The following is a 10,036-nucleotide window of genomic DNA, read 5'->3' on the forward strand; positions in this document are numbered from 1 at the left end:
CAACTTTAACACAGAACTCTCAGTATGGTGAAATACAAGAGTTAAACACAAGGGACCGGTGTCCAAAAAAATGCATGTAGTAGCTACTCATTGCAAAAGAAAAGCTTTACTATTAAAGGGATTTCGCTTGTAGTGTTTCCCTAAGGGTAACTGAGGTAAAATCTAGATGCTTTGAGTTTTTTAAGGGTTTTCATGGAAGTTCCTGCTTTATTGAAGTCTCTGTTCTGTACCAACATACGTTCCCTTTGCATGCATGGCTACATGTGTAAATTATGTGCAGATATATTAATCAAATGAGGTTAATAGCCTATGAAGCAAGTGATATTGTATGATTTTATGTGATCCTATATGTAGAGCCTGAGCTCCTGAGCAAGAGCTTATAGGGTGATAGTCATGAGAACCAACTCAATTTGAACAGGAAGACATCTTGAGCATAAAAGGAGGAAGATATGACAGGAATAGAGGAAAGAATGAAAGCTCAAAGTCTAATTGTATTTCCTTTTAAAATAACAAATGCGTTAGTTATCCACATTAATAAACATAGGAGGTCAAATTAGGAAGGTAATATACAACAAATGATAATTGCACAACTCTGTGTGTAGATGGGCCCTAAGGTAGGAGGGCTGATATACAGGGGCCACCTTGTGGTAAACATAGTTCTGTCCCTTTACAGATTAACAGTCACGACAGGGCTCAAATGAACATACTACATTTGAGAGAAAGAAAAAAAATCTAACATCAGAGTGGATTATGACCATTTCGGAAGTGTTTTTCTGTGGTAATAAATATGAACGTCTCTGCGCAGCCTATCGGATTCCGGGATGCAGTACGCATCCAAATGAAACGAACGCCAGTCCTTTCGCTAATCCTTGTCTATCCTTTTTATCTCGGGACTCATAGCAGTCTGATCACTATGGGACAGCGGAGCAGTGGGACAAAGCCATGCGGATGATATTCCCGTAAATGAAAGAAAAAAGCAAGTCTGTCTGACTTCTGTAGGCGCAAACTGGGCGCATGTAGGCAAGCTGCGTATGCGTAAAAGTGGGCCAAAATGTTCCTCGTCCTTCTCCTGGGGCTCTACGTGGCCACAGGTGAACTTTTTTTCCCGGTGAGCTCATGTCCTTCGCAGTGCAGCTGTTTTTACCACAACCTGAGTGATGGATCAAAGGCCAGGTAAGGAGGATGTCCAAATGGATTTTAAATGTCACAATGTGTTTTTGGTTTATGCGTTAAGACGCATGTTTTTAAATGACCAGGTCTTCTGCCCTCGGACGAGGACAGATGTTTTCATAGAGGTGAACACGTGTACAAAAGATAATTCGGGGAGTGCATGTCGGTCCAATTTTATTTAATGCAGGATTATCTCTCAAAGGCACTTTCAGCGTTTCCATGTATGCGTTTTATGTGTTTGGGTGGGTTCAGGGAATGAATTTGAATCATTATCCACGATATTTGCATCCTGTGTGCAATTTTGCGTCAAAATGTGTTAAATCCCAATTTTAATTTAATTCATCACTTTAAACTGATCTCAGATGTAAGTTGTGCAAGGTGACTGGAGATGAACGCAAATTTACTCATGTGTCTTCCTTTCAGGAGCGTGATTTGCAATGACCCCGAGATATCTGTTGTGCCTGTCGGGTTCCCTGTTGACACGTCCAAGCTGCGGATTGAGAAGACGTCCATCCAGCGGATACCAAGCGAAGCCTTTAACTACCTCTCCAGTCTAGAGTTTCTGTGGATGTCTTTCAACACGCTGTCCGTCTTGAACCCGGACAGTTTCCGGGGACTGTTCAATCTGGAAGAGCTTCGTCTCGACGGGAATGCTCTCGCCGCCTTTCCCTGGGAATCTCTCACAGATATGCCAAGCCTCAGACTTCTCGATTTGCACAACAACCAGCTCACATCGCTGCCCGTGGAAGCCACTACTTACATCAAGAACCTTACTTATCTGGATCTGTCCAGCAACAGTCTGCTGACCCTGCCAGCAGAGGTGCTGTCCACATGGTTGGCTGCAAAACCCACGCAAGGGCCGGAGAGCTCCAAGATGATACTTGGTAAGGGACAGTGCTCATCCTGACATCCAAACGTCCTTAATTGAAAGCACCCAAAGCCATTTAATGCCTCTCACTTACTGTGCGTAAAGGTAATTCAATATGCACAAAGCAACATGCTTGAACAGCAACTAAACAAAACATTTTGTACCATCTTATGTGTAGCTATGAATAAGTAAGAAATAAAATAAAACGTTATGCATTTCAAATATTTAGATTCACTTTTCAGTTAAAGCATTAAAGTATTTATTTAAAACAGCTGCTCTGCATGGCTTATATTTAGAATGGAGCACCTATAGGTTCAGTTCTGTGTGCAGGTGCTCTGGTTAAGACCAGGAGGGTAAAAAGACAGCAATATCTGACCTCCATCACTAGACCACCACCACCTTCATCATCATCATTGCCGTAGTCATCGCCGTGATGTAGTTTATGAATTAAATGTTAATCCTCTTACAGGATTAGTATGCTAACATCCACACCAGCCATCCGCAGGCTGGTCTATCACTTTGCACACAGCTGGATGCTTGTCTTCTTCCAGTAGCCTCACTTCTACTTTTACTCTCAGGTCTCCATGACAACCCCTGGGTCTGTGACTGTCGGCTCTATGACCTGGTTCAGTTCCAGAAGTCACCCACTCTTTCTTTGGCTTTCATTGATACGAGACTCCGTTGTTCAGCACCTGAGAGCGTATCAGGGGTGTTGTTCAGTGATGCTGAGCTGCGGCGCTGTCAGCTGCCACGGATCCACACGGCTGTGGCAAGGGTTCGGAGTGCCGTTGGAAACAATGTGCTGCTCCGCTGTGGGACCATTGGAGTCCCTATCCCAGACCTGACATGGCGCAGGGCAGATGGACGACTTCTCAATGGAACAGGTGAGTCAGCAGCTCTTTAGGTGTCTGCTTCTCTCTCTCTCTCTCTCTCTCTCTCTCTCTCTCTGTTGTGCCTGAGATAAGATGATTTGTCAGTGCTGTAGGGCTGCTGTTAATTAAACAGCTACCAGTGGAGTTAGTAAGATTGTAAGTCTGACTGGCAGCTGTGGCCACTAAAGGGAGTTATGCAACACTGACGATCAATGCAACATTGGATAATCACCTGCGTGTCATCTCTGTGCAGTCAGTAATTTTTTTTTTTTTGCTTTCGAATTCAGTAATTACTTTTTTCCTTCTCTGCCACCACAGTCCAGCAGGAAACCTCAAAGGAGGGGATCACCTGGTCCATCCTCAGTGTACCAGCAGTATCCTATCGTGATTCTGGGAAATACATCTGCAAGGCCAGTAACTACGCAGGGAACGCTGAGGCTGTCGTCTCTCTTGTTGTCTCCAATTCACCAAAACCAGAAGGCAACCAAACCACCAATGACAAAAAGGCCAAAGTAAAGAAACCAAACCAAATGGGTAAAGCAGCCTACCAGGAGAAGCTGGTGGCCAGATATGTGGTTCCAACCTCTACCCCTCCTTCCTTGCCCGCCTTGGATCCTGGTCTTCCACCAGGTTTTGGTCCTGATCCTGGAGTAGCCAGTTATAGCGTGGCTGACAGAGCAACCCCGGGGCCTGCCACCTCCTCCAATCCAGACACGCTGCTGGACCTAGAGAAGACAAATCTAAGCAACCTGGCAGCCAACACCTCATCCCTGCAACAGGACCCAGACAGGGTGGTCCGCTCTGTAAAAGTGGTGGGGGACACAGACAATACAATTTCTCTGAATTGGAGAGCCCCTAAAGCCAAAAACACAACAGCATTTAGTGTGCTGTATGCTGTGTTTGGAGAGAGGGACATGAGAAAGATCAACGTCGGAGCGGGACAGAATCGTGTCACTATTGAAGGACTGGTGCCCAGGACCAAGTACATTGCCTGTGTGTGTGTGAAGGGGCTGATTCCCAAGAAGGAGCAGTGCGTCATATTTTCCACTGATGAAGCAGCTAGTGCTACTGGCACCCAGAAGCTGATTAATGTGATTGTGATCACAGTAGCCTGTATCATTGCGGTCCCTCTCACTGTCATTGTGTGCTGTGGGGCGCTGAAGAGACGCATTCAGAAGTACTGGGGAAAGAAATCAAAGGACATCCAAGATTCATATGTGACCTTTGAAACGCTGTCGCCTGGCACAAAGGCCAAAGGGCTCGAAGGCGAGTATTTGAACAGACTGAACCCAGAGGAGTCCAACAGGCTACTGTCAGCACGCTCCAGCCTGGACTCTGAGGCCACAGCCAAGATAGAAGGACAGCCTAATGAGTACTTCTGCTGACGTCATGCTCCAGCTCCAGCACCTGCTGCACGCCATATCCCTCGCACACACCCACACCAACACCCACACCCACATCCACATTCACATCCACGTCACAGTCCAAACCTAAACACTCATTCACACACCCATCTCCATGCTCATCCACATTTCCACCTGCATCCGTACCCCCATCACTACTTGCACTCTTACCCTCAGCAACATCCTGACATCAGCCCCCCTCCCACACGCTCCCAAACGCCCACACCATGGGATTCCCCCCCACCAGTCCCTCCTCGCTGGATAATGCCACCAACTCCACCACCACAGAGAGCCAACTTCTATCAAAGGACTTTTGCACGTTGCACTATAATGGAGATATCAGTTTAAAGAATTTGGTAGCTCTAGAAAATCTCATGCTTCTTGTCATCTGTCATGCTTTTATGTATAAAAAGAATGTTTTTTTTTATCACAAAGCCTGTAAGAAAGAAACACCTGAAAGAGAGCAGAACAAATATTTGAACTTTTCATCTCACATGCATGGCCCAGCGATGAAACCTTTTCAACCCAATCTGACTTAAAGGGAACACAATGGTATACTCCATTGTTTAAAGCTCATATGTACGTGTATGATTTGTAAATATGTTATTGGGTGATGTATACTTACATATACAGTTAGTCTGTGCCTCTGTATATATCTGTCATATGTTCTCAGAGAAGATATACACAAAGGCATGGTTCAACAGCAGTGAATGGAGAGAAGCTGGAGCTGGAGAGGACTGAACTATGACACAATGTAAATAAGGTGGAAGTGACGCAAAAATAAAATATTAAATGATTTATATTCCCAGCAACAATACACATACTAAAATTCTGTCCATGTACCTATTATGTGCCACTTACAGGCATCATTACCCCATAAAGTGTAGATCATTCCAATGTTACTATAGTTAAAAAACTTTTATATATACATTCCCATGTATACTCTCACAACACTGACCATTTGATTCCATACAGAAAATATTTAAGCCCTTTGTTAATAATTAATCTGTTTATTATTGTTTATTAATAACCAATTCTGGGTAATTTTCATGACTGAGTCGATTTTTTTTGTTTTTTTTCTCTGAGTTGTCCAAATATGGAACAAGATGAGTACCTAATCTAATTTGAACATTTTGTCAGATTTTCTAAATCAGCATTTGGATTAAAACCATGTTCAGAACTGTCTGAATTATTTTTATTTTCTCATATTTCTAAGTCAGAAAGGAAAATATTTTTCCACCTTAAACCTATATTAATGAAAAAAGTAAAAACTCTTCTGTTTATAATTACAAAAATAAGAACATTTGATTAATATATTCTTTACTCAGATTTTCAACAAGACTCATTCTAAATATTGTGGAGCTCCTGCAGTAAATACGAGTCAGAGAGATTTATTACAACCCCGCGACTCCAAAACGTACTCTTATTTATAAAAGCATTAGAGAATTATTATTTATAATAGGTGTATTTAAGTTAATTGTACTTAAGTGTAATCGCTTGCTGAGTAATTACTAAATGTCACCTCTTGAAGGTGTAGTGACCTAGTGACACCGTGTGCGTGTCTTTCCTCAGAATTGGATGCCACTTGTTCCTGCACCATACGTCAGGGATTAAGTTTAATAGGCTTCTCTCGTCTGTCGCACTCCACATGTCTTGAGGACGAATGTAGCCCTCAAATTTAGGATTTTTTTTCACGGACTATGGACATAATCTGTTACCTGCTGGTTATACTTTTGCTCAAGGTCCAGGCGCATGAGGTTTACTCTCAATGTTTACGCGGGTGCAGCTGTGTAGAAGACCGTCATGGAAGGTAAGAGCTCATTTCACGCAGTCCAGTCCTTACCGGAGCACAGGGAGCCTATTTTTAAACTGTGTAACAGTATCGATCGGCGACTGTAGATACACTAAGACCGCACAATGTGATCAAATGTATGCAGTGGAGAATGTGACATTTGCTGTTAGACCACGTTTGATTATTTGATGTAATCTTAGCCAGCCACTACAGACGTTAAATTTCATGAGACATTATGCATAATAACCAAAACTCTCCACTTTAATCATAGGTCACTCGTTTGTATGGAGGAGAGTGCGTTTGGTGCCATACCGGAGAACCTTCCAGATGATTTGACCAAAATACGCATAGAAAAATCTCACTTTACTGAAATACCCCGACGAGCTTTCTCAAACACACCCGCCTTGGAGAACCTGTGGTTGAACTTCAATGATATCACAGTGATAAACTCAAAGGGCCTGGAGGGTTTGGGGAACTTAACCGAGCTCCGTCTGCAGGGGAACAAGCTGCGTTCAGTACCATGGACAGCGTTCGAGGACACGCCAGGCCTCAAGATCCTGGACCTGAAGCACAACCTGCTGGACGTCCTGCCGGAACATGCGTTAAAATTTTTGCCGGGTCTGACCTACTTAGATTTATCCTTCAATCAGCTTACGGTAATATCGAAGGAGGTCTTCCAAAACTGGCCCCTCTACCAAAAACTACAGAACATGGAGGAGCGGGAGCTGACTGCTTTCGGGCCGAACGTCGTCCTAGCGCTCCACGACAACGCCTGGCTGTGCGACTGTCGCCTGAAGGGCTTCGTGGAATTCATCAGGTCCCTAAGCCCCCCGATTATACTGATGAACTCCTACTTGACTTGCTCAGGGCCGGACTTTAAGGCGGGAAAGTTTTTCCACGAGACAGAGCTGCAGGCGTGCATGAAGCCGGTGGTGAGCAGCCCGTCAACAAACATCAGCGTGGCGCAGGGCGAGAACCTCACACTGCACTGCCTCGCCAAAGCCAGGCCAGATCCCGCGGTGTGGTGGACATATGGTCTGAAGATAATCAGAGGATTTCATGGTAAGAGTGTGATGTCCATGTCTGCGCAACACCATCAGTTTTGATTAAGAGTGTTGGAGATTAAAGTGTGCTGCTGCCTACCTAATGTTGGACCACTGTGTAATTAAGTAAACCTCCGCGTCATTAGACTTAACCTCTACAGCAGCTGCAGATCATGACTTCCAGCAACCAGCCCATTATAAACTAATAACAACATTTTAAATAGAAGCCAGGGGCCGATACATGGAGTTGTATGTATGTTAATAATGACAAATATTAATAAGCAAGTTTAAAATAATGAATATCACTAAAGTGCACAAAGAAGTTATGAAAGTCAATGAATCATTTCATGCTCCGTGTTAATGCCTAAGTCTGTATATTTTACTACATGTTCACATCCTCCTAGAATCTCAGGAAAGAGTGGATGAGGATACTATCAAATCCCTCCTGGTGATCCCCTCCCTCCATACAGCCGACCGCGGAGTCTACACCTGCACTGCTGTGAACTTCATTGGAAATTCATCTGTCAGCATCCATGTGGAGGTCCGCTCTGCTGACAGCCCCCAGTCTTCCCTTGTCCCAGCCGGGCCGAGTGCTGGTGATGAGAATGTCTACATCGACATCCGCATCGCCAAACAGACGGTACGTGGCATCTCCATTGAGTGGTTCGCAGCTCTGGAGCACCCTGCTGAAACCTGGTTCACCATCCACTTTGGTCCAGCAGATACTGAGAAAAAAGAAATGATCTACATTGGGCCTGGGATTCACTCTTACTCTGTCTCTGATCTGATGCCTGCCACCAAATATGAGATCTGTGTAACCCTCAAGAACCAGACGCCCCGTCCCGGGCAGTGCATTGTGTTTGTGACAGGAAGTGACATTACTGAGATGGAACAGAGAGAAAAGCTGATTCATATAGTTGTGATAGTTTTGGCCATGGTGCTGGCCGTGCCTATAGGTATGTACGCCTGCACCACAGACACTAGGCTGGCCTGTCTGGAAGGGGTGATCCAGTCTTGGAAGAACCGACGAAGAGAGAACAACTCATCTGGGATGGAGCATGAGAGGCAGGGCACCTTCGACAGTCTGCAGGCTGCCAGCGACGAGGGCCTGGTTAAGAAAGACGCCAGTGAAGACAGGAAGGTGAGGAGAAGGTCAGAGGACAGACATAAAAGCAAAGCTGACCACAGCAGAATCACAGCTGAACTATATTAAATCACAAAGGGAAACATGACACTGAGCTTGTAATAGAGCAATATCTCACCCTGTATCAAACTAGGAAGCAGAACAGAAGGACATGTGTCTGTTATATGATACTGGCTCATATAATTCAAGAGGAGTGACAATATTATCTGCCTTGGTTTTAACCTCATCTCTTCCTCTGTTCTAGGCCGAGGAGGTTGTGATGTGAATGATGATCGTTATGTCAAGAGTGTAATTCAAGGACTTGCACCAGAGTGCAGTGAGCTCTGTGTGGCTTGTCATCAGGATCGCATTGAAAAGCTGCTTGCATAAAGAGTTTTTATATGTTCTTTAATTATAGATGTTTTTGTCCTTTTTCTGTCATGGTTTTGTTTTAGCACAAAGGAAATTGTCTTTCCACTACAGTTTCTCTAATTATGCTAACATTATTTTAATCATTTAATAATTTTGGAATAAGTCCAGATATGATTATATGAAATAATAGTAATGTCCTTGTTCAGTTATCTTTATGGTGCATGAGCTAAACAGGCTTTTTTAAAACCAATCACAGTTTTGTACAATAAAAAATGTAAATATACTGAATAGGTCACTTAATATATGTATTCATTGATTCATAATTCTTTTAAATGAGTGTGTGTGTGTGTGTGTGTGTGTGTGTTTGTGGTTTCTGATATTGGCTGTCACTAGTTCTCTTCAAACAGGGTCAAAACTTTTATTTGGTGTTTGTGGTAACCAGGCAACGTTCTGATAACTGTACTTGAAATAAACTGATTTATTAAACAGTGTTTGGTGTGAATCTATTCTCTTATCTCTTATTTTTCTAGTCTACCAGCCTACCTAGTCCCTGCCCCAGCCCCTCTTGTTTCTCTGCCTCCTCTATATAGAAACATGATGGAAAAGGAACCCGAGGCTTTTTATGATGTGTAAAATGTATGACTGAATGTCTGCTTCATCAACATCGTCAACACCAATTGAAACATACATAATACAGACATGTGTGACCTGAATTTCATCACTTATCACTGGTTACTCTAAAACATTCAATGAAGCTCTATACAGTTTACAGAATTTTTGTTGACAGTGGTAATCCTCTCTGCGTCACTGCATGTCACAGCCCCTTGTTGCCCAACACACATGATCTGTACTAACCAACCCGGACAGATGGCACATCGGATATGCTTAGTTTGGCCAATGGCATTGTTCATTTGATATAATACCCAAACAGTATCCTACCCCCCCCCCCCCCCCCCCCCCCCCCCCCACTATCACTTTATGACCAGATCACACCCCACCTCCATCCTTTATCTCTATGTGTCGTCTCCTGTGACGCATGGAGGAGATCAGTTCATCCCTGCTGGGCTCCTGCTTGTGTTCATATTAAGATCAGAGGGGTTTAAAATGACTGGCAGAGATTGGCAGCACTCATTTTCTGCAGCACCGGCACATCTGCTTTCTTATTTGTTCAGATGTGTTTATATGATTTGTGAATAGGGGGGATTGATGCTGCTTTTTGTTGTAATCCTTATCCTTCGAGTATGACACAAGACAATGACAATTCTGTAAACAATAAGAGAACACACATGAACATGTTTATTTAGGCTTATATTTCACATGCTCGTAATGTAACATATTGTGTTGTATCTTAATTAAATGTGACACAACTAATTTCATCGTGTCGACATATATA

The 10,036-nt window shown here is 43.6% G+C and overlaps 2 protein-coding genes across 2 annotated transcripts; both read left to right on the forward strand.

The window, feature by feature from the left end:
* Positions 1–1,051: 1,051 nt before the first annotated feature.
* On the forward strand, positions 1,052–4,295 carry lrit1a (leucine-rich repeat, immunoglobulin-like and transmembrane domains 1a). Its single transcript, XM_028423756.1, has 4 exons — positions 1,052–1,173; positions 1,594–2,054; positions 2,617–2,922; positions 3,229–4,295. Exons 1-4 carry the CDS (start codon positions 1,052–1,054, stop codon positions 4,293–4,295), a joined length of 1,956 nt encoding a protein of 651 aa, XP_028279557.1.
* Positions 4,296–6,013: 1,718 nt separating this feature from the next.
* On the forward strand, positions 6,014–8,361 carry lrit2 (leucine-rich repeat, immunoglobulin-like and transmembrane domains 2). Its single transcript, XM_028423882.1, has 3 exons — positions 6,014–6,123; positions 6,377–7,167; positions 7,553–8,361. Exons 1-3 carry the CDS (start codon positions 6,014–6,016, stop codon positions 8,359–8,361), a joined length of 1,710 nt encoding a protein of 569 aa, XP_028279683.1.
* The last annotated feature ends 1,675 nt before the right edge of the window (positions 8,362–10,036 follow it).

This window comes from Parambassis ranga, chromosome 15 (genome assembly GCF_900634625.1).
Source record: "Parambassis ranga chromosome 15, fParRan2.1, whole genome shotgun sequence".
Lineage (NCBI taxonomy): Eukaryota > Metazoa > Chordata > Actinopteri > Ambassidae > Parambassis > Parambassis ranga.